We start from the raw sequence: 21826 nt of genomic DNA, 5'->3' as shown, positions 1-21826 counted from the left end.
GGTACGCTTCTTTGGGGCTTCTCCACACCGTAACTCTCCCGGATGTGGGGAAAACAGTAAAGGTGGACTCATCAGGGAACAATACATGTTTCATATTGTCCACAGCCCAAGATTTGCGCTCCTTGCACCATTGAAACCGACGTTTGGCATTAGCATGAGTGACCAAAGGTTTGGCTATAGCAGCCCGGCCGTGTATATTGACCCTGTGGAGCTCCCGACGAACAGTTCTGGTGGAAACAGGAGAGTTGAGGTGCACATTTTATTCTGCCGTGATTTGGGCAGCCGTGGTTTTATGTTTTTTGGATACAATCCGGGTTAGCACCCGAACATCCCTTTCAGACAGCTTCCTCTTGCGTCCACAGTTAATCCTGTTGGATGTGGTTCGTCCTTCTTGGTGGTATGCTGACATTACCCTGGATACCGTGGCTCTTGATACATCACAAAGACTTGCTGTCTTGGTCACAGATGCGCCAGCAAGACGTGCACCAACAATTTGTCCTCTTTTGAACTTTGGTATGTCACCCATAATGTTGTGTGCATTTCAATATTTTGAGCAAAACTGTGCTCTTACCCTGCTAATTGAACCTTCACACTCTGCTCTTACTGGTGCAATGTGCAATCAATGAAGACTGGCTACCAGGCTGGTCCAATTTAGCCATGAAACCTCCCACACCAAAATGACAGGTGTTTCAGTTTCATTGTCCAACCCCTGTATATACACACACACTGCTCAAAAAAACAAAGGGAATACTTAAACAACACAATATAACTCCAAGTAAATCAAACTTCTGTGAAATCAAACTGTCCACTTAGGAAGCAACACTGATTGACAATCAATTTCACAGCTGTTGTTCAAATGGAATAGACAACAGGGGGAAATCTTTGGCGATTAGCAAGACACACTCAATAAAGGAGTGGTTCTGCAGGTGTTGGACCACAGACCACTTCTCAGTACCGATGCCTTCTGGATGATGTTTTGGTCACTTTTGAATGTTGGTGGTGCTTTCACACTCGTGGTAGCATGAGACGGACTCTACAACCCACACAAGTGGCTCAGGTAGTGCAGCTCATCCAGGATGGCACATCAATGCGAGCTGTGGCAAGAAGGTTTGCTGTGTCTGTCAGCGTAGTGTCCAGAGCCTGGAGGCGCTACCAGGAGACAGGCCAGTACACCAGGAGACGTGGAGGAGGCCGTAGGAGGGCAACAACCCAGCAGCAGGACCACTACCTCCACCTTTGAGCAAGGAGGAACAGGAGGAGCACTGCCCTGCAAAATGACCTCCAGCAGGCCACAAATGTACATGTGTCTGCACAAACGGTTAGAAACTGACTCCATGAGGATGGTATAAGGGCCCGACGTCCTCAAATGGGGGTTGTGCTCACAGCCCAACACCGTGCAGGACGCTTTGTATTTGTGAGAGAACACCAGGATTGGAAAATTCACTACTGGCGTCCTGTGCTCTTCACAGATGAAAGCAGGTTCACACTGAGCACATGTGACAGACGTGACAGAGTCCGGAGACACCGTGGAGAGAGATCTGCTGCCTGCAACATCCTTCAGCATGACCGGTTTGGCATTGGGTCAATAATGGTGTGGGGTGGCATTTCTTTGGAGGGCCGCATGGTCCTCCATGTGCTCGCCAGAGGTAGCATGACTGCCATTAGGTACCGAGATGAGATCCTCAGACCCCTTGTGAGACCATATGCTGGTGAGGTTGGCCCTGGGTTCCTCCTAATGCAGGACAATGCTAGACCTCATGTGGCTGGAGTGTGCCAGCAGTTCCTGCAAGATGAAGACATTGAAGCTATGGACTGGCCCGCCCGTTCCCCAGACCTGAATCCGATTGAGCACATCTGGGACATCATGTCTTACTCTATCCACCAACGTCACGTTGCACTACAGACTGTCTAGAGTTGGCGGATGCTTTAGTCCAGGTCTGGGAGGAGATCCCTCAGGAGACCATCCACCGTCTCATCAGGAGCATGTCCAGGCGTTGTAGGGAGGTCATACAGACACGTGGAGACAATACACAATACTGAGCCTCATTTTGACTTGTTTTAAGGACATTACATCAAAGTTGGATCAGCCTGTAGTGTGTTTTTCCACTTTAATTTTGTGTGTGACTCAAAATCCAGGCTAATGGTTAATACATTTTATTTCCATTGATGATTTTTGTGTGATTTTGTTGTCGGCACATACAACTTTGTACAGAACAAAATATTCAATGAGAATATTTCATTCATTGTAATCTAGGATGTTATTTGAGTGTTCCCTTTATTTTCTTTGAGCAGTGTGTAAATATACATAGCTAGCAATAGCAACTCTAACTATTCTGTGAACATCTTCCACAAGCTTAATGAGTGTGTTTATGGTTTACTAAATGCAAACTGAAAAGGTTGTCCACCACTTTATTTCAAATGTGAGCACATTGCCATGATAACACAAACGTTTGCCTAGAGGATACATTCCTCATTAAGTCCCAGTAATGCAGAGCTCAAAAAACATATTTAAAAGATCCCATCTACAATCACTATTTTTCTCAATATAATCCTCTATCTGATATGCCCAAAAAAATATGAACAGTAAATTTGTATTTTTTTTTTAATTTTATTTAGCATTTAGCAACACATAAAAAAACAGAAGAGCAGCTAGATAATTGCTCTTATTAGCTGTTTGTTTTAACAGCCCTGGTATAGTTGGGGAGTACATAGATTTTCATGGGTATATTTATTTGATGCACAGGGCAACATCTGGACAGACAAAATAAAATTAGAAAGGAAATGTGCATTAAAATATAGGCCTTTTAGCTAAAACCTTAAGGCGTTACAATCTATGCAGTGTTCATATTTTCTCTAACAGCACATCAATTCCTAATACTAAGGCTGAAATGTTCTTAAATACCTGAAAATATGTGTTTGCATGTGCAACAATACAAATCTGCAGTCTCTTTTGAATGCTTAGATAAGAAGCTAACTAACATACCTATCAGCCTGTTGTTCATCACAATGTTTTTCGTCACAAAACGTTTCCCAATACTAACACCTAGTGGACAAAAACTAAAACAACACCCGCCATGAGGGACAACACATCAGTGTGATCTCTTCTTCCCTTGTTTTTGTCTTCTGCCGCCCAGACTTGATTAAGGAAGGCACGCTTTCTGTCACGACTGGGCTGTCGCCACCACTTCATTCTCCATGGCTAAAACAAACAAGCACAATACAAAGATGTGAGACAGAAACACAACTAAACACAACTGCAAGGTTACATGATCTTGATATATATGCATTGGTTTTTACTCCTCTGCTTCTGTAGCAGAAAAGAGGAAAAAAGTAGCGATATTGCATTAAGTTTAACCATAAAACGGGTACATCTAAAACAATTAGAATATTGTGAAAAAGTAAAATTTTTTTGTCCCTCATTTCAGAAAAGTCTTATATTATGTAGATCCATCACAAATAGAGTACAATTTTTCAAGCCTTTATTTCTGGTGATTTTAATGATTATGGCTTAGAAATAATCAAAAACCCCAACTCTGTGTCTCAGAACATTTGTATATTACGTAAGATTAATAAAAATGTGGAAACCTCATTCTGGACCTCAAGTAGCCTCTCCTCTTTTCCCACAGACTCTGGGACCTAGATTTCCAAATGAAGTGCACAATTCGCTGAAAAGAGGACTTTGGACCACTGAGCAACAGCGCAGTCCTTTTTAACTGTAGTCCAGGTAAGACCACCAATTCTTAAATTGATTTTACATTACAATCCTCTCAAAGCTGCAGTTATCCCTGTTGCTGGTGCATCTTTATCTACCACACTTTTTCCTTCCACTCAACTTTCTTTGAGTATGCATGGATACAGCACTCTGAGAACAACCAGTTTCTTGAGCAAGCTTCTTGTGTGGGGTGTCAATTACTGTCTTCTCTACATCTGTCAAGTCAGCGGCTATGATTGAGAAGGCTATAATATGGCCATTATATGACATTTATACACTAAAATGGTGTTATGTAATATTCACATTTTCTGAGACACTACATTTTTTGTTTTCATGAACTGTCAGCCATAATAGTCAAAGGTACAAGAAATGAAGGCTTGAAATATTTCACCAGTGTAATGAATCTATGAGTTTCATTTTCTGAAAAAATTGACAAAAACATTTTAAATATTGAACTTTTTTATGATATTCAATTTCTTTAAACATGCCTATATATTTATAGTTTAGTTATGCTTTTTTTTCTCCTAAAAATAGTTTGGTAATCCTTCTTGTAACAACCAAACAAATCAATGTCTTATGCATTTATAAACCTACATACTACACTTTTCAAGTCAGTAAATCAACAGTAATGATTAAGTGCAAATATAATAAAGAATCCCTCATGAGGACGAAAATATCGAGGTACGTGACGTTGCCCGGTACGGCGGAGCCGGGGTCCCACCCTGGAGCCAGGCCTGGGGTCGGGACTCGCCAGAGAGCGCCTGGTGGCCGGGTTGCTCCTCGCGGGACCCGGCCGGGCCAAGCCCGAACGAGAAACGCGAGGCCATCCCCCAGTGGGCCCACCACCTGCAGGGGGAACCGTGAGGGACCGGTGCAAAGAGGATTGGGTGGCGGACGAAGGTGGAGACCTCAGCGGCCCGATCCCCGGATGCTTAGGCTGGCTCTAGGGACGTGGAATGTCACCTCGCTGGGGGGGAAGGAGCCTGAGCTTGTGCGGGAGGTAGAGAGATATCGACTAGAAATAGTCGGGCTCGCCTCCACGCACAGCGTGGGCTCTGGAACCCATCTCCTCGAGATGGGTTGGACTCTCTTCTACTCTAGAGTGGCCCACGGGGAGAGGCGGCGGGCTGTTGTGGGTTTGCTTGTCGCCCCCCAGCTCAGCCGTCTCGTGTTGGGGTTTACCCCAGTAGATGAGAGGGTTGTATCCCTGCGCCTTCGGGTTGGGGAGAGGTCTCTGACTGTCGTCTCGGCCTACGGGCCGAGTGGTAGTGCAGAGTACCCGGCCTTCTTGGTGTCCCGGGGACTCCATTATACTGCTGGGGGACTTCAACGCCCACGTGGGAAACGACAATGACAGACTAAAGATGTTTCCGAGTCTGGATTCAATTATAATGAACACCAGCTTCATACACCCACTGGTCACTTTATTAGGTACAGCTGTTTAGTTGCTTGGTAGCCCATATAGTCAGCCAATCACATGGCTGTACCTCAATGCATTTAGGTAGCTAGATATGGTGAAGGCGAATTTCTGAAGTTCAAAGCGAGCATTAGAACATGGAAGAAAGGAGATTTAAGTAAGTTTGAAGCTGGCATGCTTGTTGGTACAAGACGGGCTGGTCTGAGTATTTCAGACGTGCTGGAATTTTCATGCACAACTATGTCTGAGGTATGCGGAGAATTGTTAGAGAAAGTGAAAATATCTGGTGGGCGTCTGCTGTATGGGCTAAAATGACTTGTTGATGTCAGAGATCTGAGAAAAAGGGTTCAGACTGGAAGATTATATGAACACAATAGTAGCTCCAGGGCCATGTGGATAGTTGCCCTGAGCAATTGCCCATATGACCCAGACGCATGCATCACCATTAAAAAAATATTACTAATTTGTCTGTTGAACATGTTTCCTATTGCCTTTATGCAAGTAAGAAAGGGTACACAATTTTACACACTTTGTATGGGACTGCACAGCATTTTATACGGCTCTAGGGTTTTGATAATTTCCTGTATTTTAATTGGTTGGGGGACAGCAGGAAAAGGGGCTCACCCAGTGTGCCTTTTTATGTAAGGCCCCCCAAAGTGAATACATGTGATACATATTATGTGAGAGGGATGAAGATGCTGATTGGTATCTTTCTATGTAGAAGCCCTTATTTGTAAATTACCTAATTGCCTTTTAGAGCAGTTCCAGCACCAAGACTAAAGTAATAAATTCTTGATCTGTGAGTTAAATGTAAAACTGGAAAAAAGGCTATTCTGTTTTCTTTGACGAGATTTCACTGTGAGTTGTAATTAATAAGAAACTTCTAGCCTAAATTTGGTTCTTTACATTTGGATTAGTTGGTTTCTTTTTGTTGCTGTTTTTTAATCGCCATTTTATGTTTTTGTCCTCAACAATTTAAGGTGGATTAGACTTTGTTGCCTGCCTTTCTAAGATTAAACAGAATCATGTTCGGATCCTGCATGTCGTGCAGCATTAAATGGAAAAACAGCGGCTGTGTTCTTACGTTGTTTAGTCAACGGTGAAGACTTATCCTTTGCTTCTTGTGCGAGGTCCATAGCAGGCATATCCTCTCCCAGAGCAGGAGGTGGTGCCTTGCTTGATGGTGGACAATTGTGGCAGTTGTGGCAAGGTTCTTCCTTGTCCACTGGACCCATGGATGATGGAGATTCTGGTTCCGCAGCTGAAAGAACGTCTAGGTTTGGCTTGGTGGAGGCTGCTGCCAGCTGAGTCGTCTTACCAACTGTCCCAAATTTAATCTCCTCAGACTTTGTCTCCTCCTCTTCTTTTGTTGCCTCTGCAGTGACAATGACCTCCTCAGCATGCCAAGCCTCATCAGAGGAGAAAGAATCTTCAGGATAGGCCTCTGATGAGGAAATGGCTTCCTTAGGAGCAGAGTCAGGCATCATAGTGTTGTCTTCAACCTCAGGAAATGAAGCAGCTCTTTCCTCCTCCTCCTCTTTCCTCAACCTCAGCTGATTCTCTTCCTCACGGTCAACAGCTGCCTCTGCTGTTTCCTTTGTGCTCAGTTCTGAAACTACACCTAGAGCTTCTGATTCCCAAACCCCTTCCAAGGAGTTCAGGTCATTTCCATCAGCTGACATTTGATGCAGAGCATTCACCAGGCTCTCTTCATCCACAAAGGAGTTGATGATCTCTAAGATGGAGCTGCCGAGGGCCTTTCCAGCTGTTTACAGATTGAGGGACAGCAGGGAGCAGTCAGGATTAAATATAAAAACACAAGCACTAAAACTGCCAATGATATATTTTATTTAGGATTTAAACCAGACCAACCATACATAATACAGGTCCTTCTCAAAATATTAGCATATTGTGATAAAGTTCAATATTTTCCATAATGTCATGATGAAAATTTAACATTCATATATTTTAGATTCATTGCACACTAACTGAAATATTTCAGGTCTTTTATTGTCTTAATACGGATGATTTTGGCATACAGCTCATGAAAACCCAAAATTCCTATCTCACAAAATTAGCATATCATTAAAAGGGTCTCTAAACGAGCTATGAACCTAATCATCTGAATCAACGAGTTAACTCTAAACACCTGCAAAAGATTCCTGAGGCCTTTAAAACTCCCAGCCTGGTTCATCACTCAAAACCCCAATCATGGGTAAGACTGCCGACCTGACTGCTGTCCAGAAGGCCACTATTGACACCCTCAAGCAAGAGGGTAAGACACAGAAAGAAATTTCTGAACAAATAGGCTGTTCCCAGAGTGCTGTATCAAGGCACCTCAGTGGGAAGTCTGTGGGAAGGAAAAGCTGTGGCAGAAAACGCTGCACAACGAGAAGAGGTGACCGGACCCTGAGGAAGATTGTGGAGAAGGGCCGATTCCAGACCTTGGGGGACCTGCAGAAGCAGTGGACTGAGTCTGGAGTAGAAACATCCAGAGCCACCGTGCACAGGCGTGTGCAGGAAATGGGCTACAGGTGCCGCATTCCCCAGGTCAAGCCACTTTTGAACCAGAAACAGCGGCAGAAGCGCCTGACCTGGGCTACAGAGAAGCAGCACTGGACTGTTGCTCAGTGGTCCAAAGTACTTTTTTCGGATGAAAGCAAATTCTGCATGTCATTCGGAAATCAAGGTGCCAGAGTCTGGAGGAAGACTGGGGAGAAGGAAATGCCAAAATGCCAGACGTCCAGAGTCAAGTACCCACAGTCAGTGATGGTCTGGGGTGCCGTGTCAGCTGCTGGTGTTGGTCCACTGTGTTTTATCAAGGGCAGGGTCAATGCAGCTAGCTATCAGGAGATTTTGGAGCACTTCATGCTTCCATCTGCTGAAAAGCTTTATGGAGATGAAGATTTCATTTTTCAGCACGACCTGGCACCTGCTCACAGTGCCAAAACCACTGGTAAATGGTTTACTGACCATGGTATCACTGTGCTCAATTGGCCTGCCAACTCTCCTGACCTGAACCCCATAGAGAATCTGTGGGATATTGTGAAGAGAACGTTGAGAGACTCAAGACCCAACACTCTGGATGAGCTAAAGGCCGCTATCGAAGCATCCTGGGCCTCCATAAGACCTCAGCAGTGCCACAGGCTGATTGCCTCCATGCCACGCCGCATTGAAGCAGTCATTTCTGCAAAAGGATTCCCAACCAAGTATTGAGTGCATAACTGTACATGATTATTTGAAGGTTGACGTTTTTTGTATTAAAAACACTTTTCTTTTATTGGTCGGATGAAATATGCTAATTTTGTGAGATAGGAATTGTGGGTTTTCATGAGCTGTATGCCACAATCATCCGTATTAAGACAATAAAAGACCTGAAATATTTCAGTTAGTGTGCAATGAATCTAAAATATGTGAATGTTAAATTTTCATCATGACATTATGGAAAATAATGAACTTTATCACAATATGCTAATATTTTGAGAAGGACCTGTATACTCAATGTTTCTGTCACATAAGACTTGACTCTCCTATTTTATAATCAAATTATCAAATTTTTAGATAGCTTGTCTATGATTGGATGGTCTATAGAAAATTATGTGCCAGGTTCATGCTCCTTGTGCCCAGTGACGGTTTTTGATGTGGGCAGTTACCCAGGACGGTATTAGGAAGGAGGGCGCACATACACCACATAAAAAAATATAACATTTATCTGTCAGTTGCAGCTGGAACAAGTTTTTGATTGCTTTTATTTATGTGTATTCAATAGAGAATGTGGAAGAAGGGGCTTTGGTCAGAAATGACCAAATGAATCAAGTGTGGTGAAAAGCTAACACTGCACATTACTCTGAACAAATTATGCTTACTGTGAAGCAATATGCTGGTGATGCTTTTTTCTTTAGTGGGTCAACTGATCAGTGTTGATGAAAAAATGAACATAGCTAATTACAGGGCAATCTTGAAAGAAAACTGATAAGAAGCTGCAAAAAAGTGGCAATGTGGCCCCAGCAGGATAAATACCCTAAACATAAAGCTAGTGCTAGAAAAAAATTACTTAGTTCACAGCCTATCCATGTGTTTGATTGGCCTAGTCAGTCCAGACAGGAATCCAATTAAGAATCTATGACACTTAAAAAAACTTAAAGTTAACAGACGCTCTCCAATCTGACTGAGCTTGAGCTATTCTGCATAAAAGAATGCGCAAACATTTCACCTTTTAGACCTGCAAACCCAGTATATGGTGGTTCTGCAAAGTACTGATCAATTACAAACATATGCCACACTTTACAGATATTACTTAAAAAAAAGGTCTACCACGTGAAATCCTAACAAAATCTTAACAATATAACAAAATAGTGTGAGGTTGTAACTTGACATAATGTTAAAAGTCCAAAGGTGTTTGGGTCATTTGGGCCTGTTGCTGGTTTGAACGGTGACTCTGTCTTGGTGAAGTTTGAGGTCGTCACTTCAAATCTGAAGAAATCACAACAGAACTAAATGGTGTTGATTAAAAATAGATTTTAACCTCACAGCTGGTGTCCAGGTTTACAGCCCAGCTTTGCAGATACTTTTAATTTGACCTTGTGGCACACCTTGGTCATTTATCTCCAAACGAGGTCTGAACAGTTCAGTCACATAGGGAGCAGGAGCATGAACGTGGCACTGAGAGGAAAATCTGGATTTCCACAGGTGGCAAATGTTTCCACAGGTGGCAAATGTTTCCACAGGTGGCAAATGTTTCCACTGTCATTTAAAGAGGGACATTGTACAATATTAACATCAAATTCTGTTCAAAATCCTCAGTTTCTCAGAAATACTCCAAGTTCTTTCAATAACAGACAATGAAATGTGCAAATAATAAGAAAACGCAGTATTGGACCAGCTGAACTTGGATTTGATTAAAACACTTCAAACTTTCTCATTATCCAGTCATATTTTTTTATCTTTATTAGTTTAATAGAACAACCTTTAATGCCCAAACAGAAGGATGAATGTTTCACATTAACGAGGGAATAGAGAGCAGAAGCATCCTCTAACAAAGAAAAATGGTTTAAAATGATTAAGACACGGATAAGGTTTATAAGATGGATGCCAGGAGATGTATTCATTAATGACAAAGATGTGATAGTAAAAAATAAGCATTTGATACTGCGAGATGAAACAAGAAGATAAACATTTAAATGCATTTATTATATATATATTTTTTTTTAATGTGTTTTGCTCGATTGTTGCTGTTCAAAAAAAGACTTTAATCAGATGTAGCCTGCTTAAGGCCGCCATGAAATTTCCTTTTACAAAACACAGGAGCTGCGTTCTATTGCTCAAATTGCTTAGGTTATGATTTTTTTTCCCAGCAGTCAAACCATATTTTGGATTCAGGATGGCTGAGAACAAAACAAAACGAGAATATTTGGTTTTCAGGAATGTTAACAAAGGTAAAGAGAAAAAAGCCTCAGAAAAACTGGACTGATGGACCTCTGGTGTGTATGCAATCCACTATTATACATAAATGAACTGGAGCATGTTCCTTTTACTTTTTTTTTGAAAATGAGGTTCATCGGCCTTTTTCCATGAGACCAGGGAATCAGGGATGCAATAAATCTAACTCCTACAGCCCTTCTTTCTAGATGAACCCTGCTGAGGCCCTCCACCTTCAAGCAGCCATCTCTGCAGCATGGGTGGCTTCGGGCTCAGGGGCTTCAGAGAGAGTCTCTGCATTAGCAGGGGGAGCACAAGGGGCTTCATCTACTGCTTCCATACCGGCGCTCTCTGTTGCTGATGCATCCTCACCAGGAGCCTCGGATGCGACTTCAGGGGCAGCTTGAGGAGCCGTCTCTTCTACCTCAACAGGAGCAGGCCCCTCTGCGTCCGCTGGCTCAGTCGAAGCCTCTGTAACATCTGCCTCAGACACCTCGCCAGCTGGTGGTTCTTCTAAAGCAGCCTCAGGAGTCGGTTCAGCTGACGTCTCAGCCACCGGTTCTGGGGAAGCAGGGATAGATTCGGCCGTAATCTCAGCTCCTGGAGCTGGCTCCTCCTCTGCAGCAGCAGGTTCAACTGCAGGAGATACAGCTTCTGATGTGACTTCAGCTGCAGATTAAGATGTTGAGAACAGATTTAGATGAATAAAAGAAAATCCCCCCAAAAAAACCAAAAGAAAATGACATGCACTGTACAAGAGGTACAAGGCTCACAGGACCTTCAGGCCCACAGCATCATAGATGCTGCACCATATTTAACAGTGGTCATTAGGTGGTTTTCATATATTCTATTCTTTGTTTCAGCTGGAGTATTTATTGGCAAAAAGTACAAACTTTGTCTCATCTGACTAAAATATCCAACTTGTTAAAAATCTTTACTTGAGGTACCAATTCATGTAGAGGCTGCCATACATCAAAGGCCACAGTTCGCAGAACCTACTTAAATAAATACAGGTAAGATACAAATATGTTCTAGGTTACTCGAAGCAAGTCAGTGACACACAGCTGTGACAGGCTGGCAGTTAAACTGGTTATGAGATTACCATTAGGTCTACATGTCAGTCATACCTCTGTTAGGAGGAGAAACACTTTACAGAGAACGAGGAACCTTATTGAGTAAATGACCAAACAACTGACTTATCAGAATCACTGTTTGGCTGAGAAAATTTATCAAACACAATTTCTCACTAAGACTTATTTCATATCATTTTACCCTGAAATGGAAATTCTTTTATTAAGTTTTCCAAAGTGTATGACCTTTAGGTTACCTCTCTCCTCAGAACATCTGTGTTAGAGGAGGAAGCTGTAAAAGCCAGTATCAGACGTTTAATGGTTAAAACCCATGCTTTAGGGTGATGCCTCAGGAAGAGCAGATGGGTCTGCTCGTAGATAAATTTGTTACCCCTGACCCGAGGAGGGTCTAGGGCCATAAAACACAGACTCTTTGAAGTTGAGGTAACACCCACATACTCTTTAAATACTGTGTGTAAATGTTGATCGGGGCCCTGCTTCACTGACCAAGCTCAGTGACAGGGTCTTCAAACGGTGAATGCCTTTGAATAAAACTTATAAAGACAAAGTCCGGTCTTTGTCTTTTAATTAGTTAATTTCTACCCCACTTTGATAAGAAAATTCCACTACACCCTGAAATGTTTTTAACTGGTTTTCTACTAGTTGGAAAATCATTGGATCAATCTCAAGCCCAGACACCTTTTCAAGTTTCTTTTTTCATTGCTTTACCTCCCAAAAGCTCATTTGAAAAAAAAAAATGGAACACATTATTTTGGTTAATTAATTTTTATTAATTTCATAACTTAATTCATTTTTACTGCCAAAGAATAAAGATTTTTCAAATCGAGTCGTTACATGACCAATCAAATCTTTCCTTTTTCTTCATGAAGGTGGCATTGTGGGTTCCTTGGTTCTGACCTGTATTTAGCTGAAAAAAGGCTTTTTAATGCATTTGAATGCCATAATTTAAATATCCCAGTGGGTTCAATTTGAGGATGTGTGTTGGGTTGTAAAGATTTGGACAAGTGAGGTATGGATGCTTAAACAACTCTTTCCATGCTATATGTGCACATCTAAACCAGTGACAATCAGATGTTGTACCTGTTAGCAGCTCATGGCACAGAGCCATTATTTCTACAGTCTGAGCAGACAAAAAGCTTGCAGACATAAATCTGAACAGACAGGCACGATGAAGCTATTGAGAGGAGTCATTCTACCATGTGTGAAATCTGGGTGGAGCAGCCAGAAGCTGCTCTGAAAAACAGCTTTCAGGCTCACTGCATTCATTGTCAATTTGTTTGAGCCCTTTAACGTTTACCGTTTCAGAGTCGCTTCTCAATGAACATCCAGCTGCGTTTTCATAACAAGTTAAGTAGGAACTTTGAGAGATTTTTTTTAATGCAGAGTCTGAACAGCGGTAACACATAAGGGTACACACAGCAGTAGTGGGTCTTTATTTGGTACAAGTATCTTTTATAAAATTTCAGCACAGATTATTTTCTTGTAGCCACATTAGCAGTAAAAACCTCTGTTTTTGTCCCAATCAGCCCCAGGTCAGTTTGTCCCTTTGCCAGTTCGTACGCAGCCTACTTCTATTTTGTATCTTTAGACATAACTAGTTTCTACTTATTGCATATCAGTTTATGTGTCTTGGTTTGTAAATACTTTTGATGATCTATTAGAAATAAAAATGCTAGATAAATGCTGAAATTGACCTTATTATTCAATGCCTTCTATTATTTACTGGACATTTTACATTACACCCATATTTCCATTGATTCAAGCATAGACGCCTCTTTGAAACAGTCCTTAGTCATATAAAATGACAGATTATGACCTCTGATCCAACTGGAATACCTCCATCTGACCTTTTACTGGTAGACATTATTTATTACAGTCACATAATCACATTTACTTACAGTAGGTAATGAGTAGATTATAGAAGATGACTTTAAATCATCAATTATCAAAGCAAGTATTAGAAGTCTCACCCAAAAAAGTCAAGAACCAAATGAACAAAACTGGAAAAGCATGACAAGACGAATGGACAAAACAACCCAACTGCCAGCAAAGGTTATTAGGTTATAGTAAAACCAGGAGAAGATTTTCTTCTGGGACAGATGACAGCAACCATTACAGTCACTGCAACCAGAACCTGATTTGCAGCAGGTATTCACAGTTCCTCCTAATCATCCTGGGGTTTAAAAGTTGCTTTTTTTTTCCTGGTTCCATCCGCTGCTGGTATGTTTAAACGACACAACGACACATTTTAAGGCTGACATTTAAGTGCAACATCTGATTGTCACTGGTTCAGATGTGCACACTGAGCATAGAACATTTGTTTAAGCTCCCCCACCTCACTTGTCCAAATCTTTACAACCCAACACACAACCTCAATCATTTTAAAACACTTCAGAATAAACTCGCCTCTTTGGCTTTAGCAGCAGCCTGGCTCTCAGTTTCATTCAATAAAAGGTTACAGAGCCTTGCTAAAGTGTTGTTATATTCTTTCACATTCTAAATAAAATCGTTTCAGGGATTCACGTGAAACACCAACACAAAGTAATAACTAATTGTGAAGTGGAAGGAAAATGATTAAAGATTATTCCCAACTGAAAAAAACCCCTAGATAAACATGTATGTAATTTGATCAGTACAAATCCAGTTGTTCTGTAAAGGCCTCAGACGTTTGTTGGAGAACATTAGTGAACAATCAGAATCATGAAGACCATGGACCACAACTGACAGGTCAGGGAGGAAGTTGTGGAGAAGGTTAAAGCAGAGTTAGGTTTTAAGATAATATCCCAAGCTTGGAATTTCTCACAGAGGCATGGCTGTCCTCCTAAACTAACAGGTAGGGCAGGGAGAGTATTAGAGAACCAGCCAAGAGGCTGGCTCTGGAGGAGCTACAGAGATCCACAGTTTAGGTGGGAGAATCTGTTGACTGGAAAGTTATTAATCAAGCACTTCACAAATATGGCCTTGATGGAACAGGGGCCAGAAGAAAGCCATATACAACCCTATTTGCAGTTTGGCTGAACACATTTGCTTATGTTAGAAAACAAGCTGGTTTTACCTTTCTCCTTTGAGCTCATGTTGGCCAGTCTGTCCTCATAACGCTCAGTATCACCGTTAACCGTTTTATAAGCCTAAGAAGGAAAGAAACAGTAGAAATGCACATTACAGCCCAGCATAAAATGGTCTTCAAACTCATCATGTCCCCTCACACTTTGGCTGACATTAAAAAAGGTAGCAGAGATGTGTTGTTCTCTGGGTAAACAAGACTTTTCTGTTCATGTCCACGCCTGAAGCTTCTCCGAGCAGACAACAACCTCTGTGTCCAGTCCAGTGTGTGAAGCTGAGCTGAAGTCTGGAGTCCAGCCTGCACTGGTCTCCAGCTGACATCAGAAAAACAGTATGCAACCCAAAATGCATCTTTTATATTTCATCATATAAGAACACTGTTTTGGTGGGTGTTTTTACTTTTTAATCAAATTGAATTAATGCTGCATTGGTTCTCTTTGAGCTAAGCTAGTGACTCAGAATTACTAATGGTTGGGGATCTTACAAGCAAGTTGTAGTTTAGCACAGCAAAGAACTTGGCTGGAAAAACGTATTCGGGATTCTCTACTCTCACCATCATTTTGTTGGCTTACAGCAGAAACTAGAATAGAATAGAATAATATAGAATAGAATAGAATAGCCTCAATCATTGGAAAAGACATACAACATTGGCCTGCAGCTTTCATTGATGCATAATAAAAAAAATTAATTATATGTGAGGAAAAGTAGAATAAAGAAGATATCAAGAAAGAAAATAACATTAAATAAAATAATACATAATTGAACACAGGATTGCACGGGATGGTAAGGCTAATATTACACACACTAAATAAACAGTCTCTGACCACATTTCAGCGTTCATACAAAGTGATCTGAAAAGGTTTTTAGGAGCACAAAAATAATGAAAAACATTACAACTTTAGTTGCAGCTATTCAAACTTGGTCCATTTTTCTGCTATTAATACACTGAGAATTGATTGGGGTGAAGTGAAGGAGTGGCACAACTTGCGTTTACGTCCAGTAAAATAGATCTTGGTGCTCTTATCTCCAACCCAAGCTGAGACAGTGGAAGCAGGCCTATCTGTTCACCAGTGTGAAGATGACGGTGTCTAATACAACCTGAATTGCTTCACACGTTTATAACTCAGTCTGAGATTAGAAGAAAGGATGTTCTTGGTGTTGGTTGGTTGTGTGGAAAGTTGGCTCATTTTGTGGTTTCATTAAAAAGTGTACAAATGTATGTACAAAAACCCACAGATTTAAAGCCAGTTTTTTGTTTCTGTAAAATGTCTTGGAAGAAAAGTATTCACATCCCATTTGTTACAACCACAAACCTCGAAGTTTTATTGGAATTTTACCTGATATTCAAGGAGTGCTTCATTTCTATTCATGCATTTCTATTCATGCATTTCTATTCCGTAGCCCAGAATTGCTTTTCTGCAATTACAGCTCAAAGTCTTTTGGGATATGTCTTTTCCAGCTTTGCCGATCTAGAGACTGAAGTCTTTCTCAAGTTTTCTTTGTAAAATAACTCAAGGTCATTTAGAATGAATGAATATTTACTGTGAACAGCTTTTTTAATTCAATTCAATTCAGTTTTATTTATATGGCGCCAATTCACCACACATGTTGTCTCAAGGCACTTCACTTTTAAAGTCTAGCCACAGATTCTTAATTGGATTTGGATTGACTAGATCATTCTAACACCTGAATATGATTATATTATATTATATTATATTATATTATATTATATTATAGCTTTGGCCGTATGTACAGAGGTGATGTCCTGGTTCAAGGTGAACCTCCACCCCAGTCACACGTTTGCTGCCTCTATCAGGTTTTTTTCCAGGATTGTATTTACCTCCTTCCATCTTCCCATCAACTCCGACCAGTTTTCCTATTCCTGACATAGAAAAACATCCCCACGCCATGCTTCATCATGGGTAAACAATGTATTTAGGAACAAATGTAGTGTTGGCTTTCTGACACACAAGTCACTATGGTGTGACTTGTTTGTATAGCAAAAGGTTTTCAGACTGAGAACAAAATTTAATGGTCAGAACTGTAATGCTTACATAGACGACTGCGGCAGTAAGGCCTCCTCCACATAAAACAACGTACGCCAAGTTGCTGGTGCCTCCAGGACCAAAGGCCATGTGTCGCACCGGAGCAGCTGAAAAACAAGAGTTTTAGAACATTACTTTGGAAATATGCACATAAGCTGACCAAAAAAGGTAAGCAAATAAATTATTATTTATGTAGCACATCCCACAGCATCTCTTATAAAAAAAAAAAAGACATACAGAGAGAGAATTATTTAAAAATCCCTTTTTACCTATTAAACGCTACAATACATGGAATTAGATCAAATCTACTGGAACATATTTGGTTGACATTAAAGTAAATATGAATTATTCTTTCGGTAAGCTGTCGCTCCATCAGACAGTGCATTGTAACTGCTACAGCATGTCTCCATCCTTTAATCCAGTTACACAACCTAGCTCTTTGTAACTGAGGACACGGAAAGATTTAGCAGGGGCCAAGCTAAACACAGAACTGTCCCTTAATTCAACCCCAACACAAACAGTAAAACCCTTCCTGGCTGATGCATCAAAACAAACAACTTGAAAATTATCTGGTGGGTTTAGACTCAAAAAAAATCATTTAGGGATCAGCAGTGATTCTACTGAAGGCCCCTTTTAATGGATTGTTATTGTGCTGGTTTAGTTTTTAAACATCGCCAAGACAATAGCCAGTAGTGAAGGCAGACAACACCCAAAATAAAACCTTTGCAGACATTGCAAGAGCCTAATCTCTTTCCAACTAGACAAGGAGCGTGCCAATAAACGCAGTTACTGCAAAGGGTGATGTCATTGGAGGAACCTGCGTGTTGTTTCCTCATGACAGATGAGTTTGCATGTGAAGGAACTGGAACAAAGATTATTTTCTGGTTCAACTGTGTTTTTTTGTATAATGTATAATTCACAAAATCTGAACAAAGATTTGTAAAGTATCCAAAACTGATGTATAATAAGTTTACAAATAGCGATGCATATGCAGATAAAAGCTTGATTTTTTACTTACAAATACTAAACCTTGGTGTATTTTGTTTAACAACTATACATTACCAAAAAATACTAATAGAGATTATGAGTTAAATTAAAGTGCACTAATTGCCTTCAGCTTATCTGAGAATCCCCCTCAAGCTCATTCTGGGAAATCCCATGATGTTCCAGGGTAAAAAGGTATATACTTTCCCTTCATTGAGCTCTGGGTCTGCCCTGAGACTCCTCCCATGGAGATCTGCCCAGAAATCCTCCACAGGGAGGCACTCAGGAGGCTTCCTGATCAAAAGGTGTTCCAATTTTTTTATTAGGAAAACCCTACAAACTGCATGGTGTGTATTTTGGCTGACGCCACAAGGCAGCAAAGATCGATCCAGGAAATCTAGCACCAACTGTAAGTGATGAGGATCGACGGTAAGAAGGTTTTAGTTGGTTTTAACAAACGCTGTCACAGATGACTAATCCTTAAAAAAACAAAATACTGCTGTAAACTGTAAACCATTTTAATCTAGTCTGCCAAACTTTCCCCCTAAGGAATACAGCTCAGATGAAGAATATGATGAAGATCCCACACAGATATCTTGTTTGAATTTTACAATTCCCAGAAACCATGGATGCCACTCATAAATGATTCTGCTTGTATCACCTCAACTTGTTATGAGACATGCTAGTACAGTATCAGTGTTACATCTTCCATTTTCAGTACGCATTTTACACAGGAAGGTCATTGGTGGTACACTGCCTCCAAGCTCTGATTCTTGTGTAAAAACTTGCAAACGTGACTGTTTAAAGAGTCAAAGCTGCATTTGCATGAACAGCTATGATGTTTTTGAGATTGCCGTTGTTTTAAAGTCAGTAGAGGTCAATTTTGGTTTTAGCCCCTCCCCGACTAACCTCAGCCTCTGGGAGCAACTAATCTGGATTTAAACTAAATGAAGAGACCAAAAGATAAACCTCTAGCACAGACTCACGACAAAATTCCTGAACTTTCCCTTTAAGTGTAGTATTACAGCCATCAGCCTTTTTGAACCAGGTAACTTTGCATTTAGTTTTTATAGCTACGCTGATTGTACACAACTCCATATGTATGTGTCTTCTGATAACCGTAGACCCACCAATGGGCTTTTGACTGTATCAGTTAACTGAGTCAGGAGGGCAGAGAATTGTCTTTAGCTCAGTCAACGTACAAACAGTCTGAGAGAGAATCACACAGATGACTCTGAACACTGGAAATGAACTACTCAAATCAAGTAAAAGGTTTTGATTAAATAATCTGCTTTTTGATTTTTGTAAGAAGTGCGCAGCTCCTCACTGCTGAACAAAGCTCACATCACGGATTTTAAGGTCTCTGGCTACCTCTGCTTTCTAGAGGGTAGTTTTTGTTTTTATCTCACAAGCCCTACTGCTCTTCTGATAAAGACCTTCTGTTGGTACCGAAAGTTAGAACTAAAACTCACAATAAAGTGTCATTTATTTATTATGGCCCTCGCCTTTGAGCTAAGAGAGAGTTAATATGTTTTCGTTTTAGACATTCACTTTGACTTTTGGAATTATGCTTTATTTTATTTACAGTCTGTTTAGGAAAATTAGAATTTATCTTTCTTTCTATTTGATTTTGATGTTTGTAATATTTATCTTTTTATCTTATTTTTAGCATTACTTTAGATTCAAAACTAAAAGCCATGTAGTTGTACGTTTTATCTCTATTCTTATTCTGACTAATGATGTGATTTATTGTACGATTCTTGCTTGTTTGCGTGCTTGTTTGAACTTCTGTAAAGGCACTTTGTTCAATTTGATTGCATGAAAAGTGGTGAATAATAAAAATAATAATAAAATAATAATAATAAAAGTCTGAACAATGTCTGTTTATTTTGCTAGCCATTTTTGTAATAAGTGCTGCAGAGGCAATAACATTGTACAATGTGTATATTGTACATTGTAAATTGTAAATTGTAAATTTGTATATTCTGTAATGCAAAAACAGAACAAAAGAGCAAAGTGTACCGGAGGCAAATTCCTTGTTTGTATGTACGAACTTGGCAATAAAGCTGATTCTGATTCTGATAAAAGGTTGTTGGGTGACATCTGCTCTTGTTGAGAATGGCTGGGCAGTGTGTATCTAATTGATATTTCAAATTCAAAGAGTGCATATCTCTTTAACACACCAAAACACAAATAGAGAGCAACAGAGAACTTCATCTGAGGAACAGATTGAAGAACTGGAGAACAAATCTGTCTTTATTTTTTTCCACTCTTAAATCCTTGACAAAAAAGGTATGTTGTGATGGTTTTTGTTCTAGTATCTCCACAGGTTTCAAAGCTCAGGGTTTCCATCTTCGTGCATATCTTTCCTATTAAAACCGAGTAAGACATCTCTGAGCAGTTCATATTGCATTTAAAGAACTGTGTAATGTGTTATTGATAGTTAACCACTATGTGAAACCTTTCCACTGATGGTTGTTTTACGAACTGTTGTGGATGCTCGTATAGCTGTCTGTCCTTCCTCCTGCTCTAATACCCATGATACAGCAGCTCCATGAGCAGGTTATTTATACAGGTAATCACTTAATCCCCGTCGATTCCTCAAGTTCAAGTTGCATGTGAAAACGAACACACGTCACACAGCGACAGAAAACAGCCAGCAACCACAGGAGCCTCCTGCATTCATCTCTGGTGTCTTTTTTTAAACCATAGAGTCACACAATAACAGTTTTTTCCAGTCAGCAGCAGTCAAGTTAAATTCAGGTTTGCAGAGCTTCGCAGCACTTTGCAAGAATTTTCTGGACAGGAAATTAAAGCTGCCTCTTGCCCTCGGGATAGATTCCACATGCTCAGAATCCAAACGAAAAGGATGATCAGGGGAAGCATGCATGCATTAGGAACAAAAAGCACAAAGTACAAGCGAACAGCTTCAAAACTCAGTTCAAAAACTTAAAACTGGGATTTCAGAGAGATGCTTCAGCAACATAGATGCTGGTGTTCAGGAATGAGAAATGCTAATGGAGCACAATATTAAAGTAAAAGGATTTTGCATGGTCCTCATATTCTGATTGATTGTACAGAACTTCCTTGAAAAAAACCTCAAATATATAAATACGTATTTATTTAAATACGTATAATATGTTCCACCTATGGAGAAGACTTAGAAACATTTCATCCACAATCCAGGAGTTTAGCTGTAATGCTCTGCCATGCATGTGTGAACTGTGTGTTCCCCATCCAGGACACACCTCCTTCATTCAGACTCTGCACACTAATGTCTCTCTGAGGCACAGAGAAGGCATTTGAGAAGGAGCAGCTGATGCTTGAGTCAAACTTCCAAAATCTTCACAATTAAAAGTTACTACTTCAGGTTTGCTCCAATTAAGAGGATTACAAGCTGTTTCCCCAACTCCTATTAAAGTAAATCCGGTCTAATCAGCAATAATTGGACTAAATGCTAGAAAGTTGTAGATAAACAACATACTGGTCTTGGATATGGGCTTAATGAGCCACCGTGCCAGCGGCCCGACTCTCTGCCATGCCCGTCTGAAGAACATGTTGATGGTTTTTCAGCGGAAGGTGAACCGGTGCGTCTGCCTCCAGTCGCTCTTTGGAGATGAATGATTAGGAGCCCTCTCTCACTGTGCAATGCTCGTTATGAAGAGCACACCCCTCTCTGATGCAAAAACACGCCCCCTGCGGGTCACAAGGGAAAAACAGAAATGCATTGAAGAAATCTATGCATGTTTCTGAACTCTGCACATATTGAGCTGGATTTTGTACTCACCTTATAATCTTTTCAGTGATGGAAGTCAGCACTTTACTATCTGTCTGCAATGTGTGAGTGTGAGAAGGCTCAGACATCCCTCAGGCTGCTTTTCAAACGGATTACAGAACTATCCGTCTACGTGGAGAAGGTGAACTGTGGTTGCATAAGGATACAAACAGTGCCAGAGCATTGATGTGCAGCACTCTGATGTCAGAGACAAAATGGACAGTTAGAGGAGAGGAAGAAGAGGTCCACATGCCAAAAAAAATCATCGATTCAACAATATCAGTCTCCAAAGTCAATGCTGAAGTCTCTCTTTCTTTAATA

The 21826-nt window shown here is 40.6% G+C and overlaps 1 protein-coding gene across 1 annotated transcript; it reads right to left on the bottom strand.

Moving 5' to 3' along the window:
* Nucleotides 1–2395: 2395 nt before the first annotated feature.
* mgarpb (mitochondria localized glutamic acid rich protein b) lies at nucleotides 2396–21606 on the bottom strand. Its single transcript, XM_047364606.1, has 7 exons — nucleotides 21518–21606; nucleotides 21215–21426; nucleotides 16756–16853; nucleotides 14694–14766; nucleotides 10890–11216; nucleotides 6214–6894; nucleotides 2396–3199 (listed from the first exon to the last, which is right to left on the bottom strand). Exons 2-7 carry the CDS (start codon nucleotides 21285–21287, stop codon nucleotides 3162–3164), a joined length of 1290 nt encoding a protein of 429 aa, XP_047220562.1. The 5' UTR covers nucleotides 21288–21426; nucleotides 21518–21606; the 3' UTR covers nucleotides 2396–3161.
* Between the last annotated feature and the right edge of the window lie 220 nt (nucleotides 21607–21826).

Source organism: Girardinichthys multiradiatus, chromosome 5 (genome assembly GCF_021462225.1).
Source record: "Girardinichthys multiradiatus isolate DD_20200921_A chromosome 5, DD_fGirMul_XY1, whole genome shotgun sequence".
Lineage (NCBI taxonomy): Eukaryota > Metazoa > Chordata > Actinopteri > Cyprinodontiformes > Goodeidae > Girardinichthys > Girardinichthys multiradiatus.
Note: the sequence above shows the minus strand (reverse complement) of the source record. Positions and strands in the feature narration are given on the sequence as shown.

Bases quoted from the DNA above. Each gene is read 5' to 3' on its own strand.
- mgarpb (XM_047364606.1), bottom strand. From the start codon at position 21,287: ATGTTCTTCAGACGGGCATGGCAGAGAGTCGGGCCGCTGGCACGGTGG. The intron at 11,217-14,693 runs GTAAAACCAGCT...CTTAATCTGCAG, and splicing joins CATGAGCTCAAAGGAGAAAG to CTGAAGTCACATCAGAAGCT. The intron at 3,200-6,213 runs GTAAGAACACAG...TGTTTGTTTTAG, and splicing joins TTCACCGTTGACTAAACAAC to CCATGGAGAATGAAGTGGTG.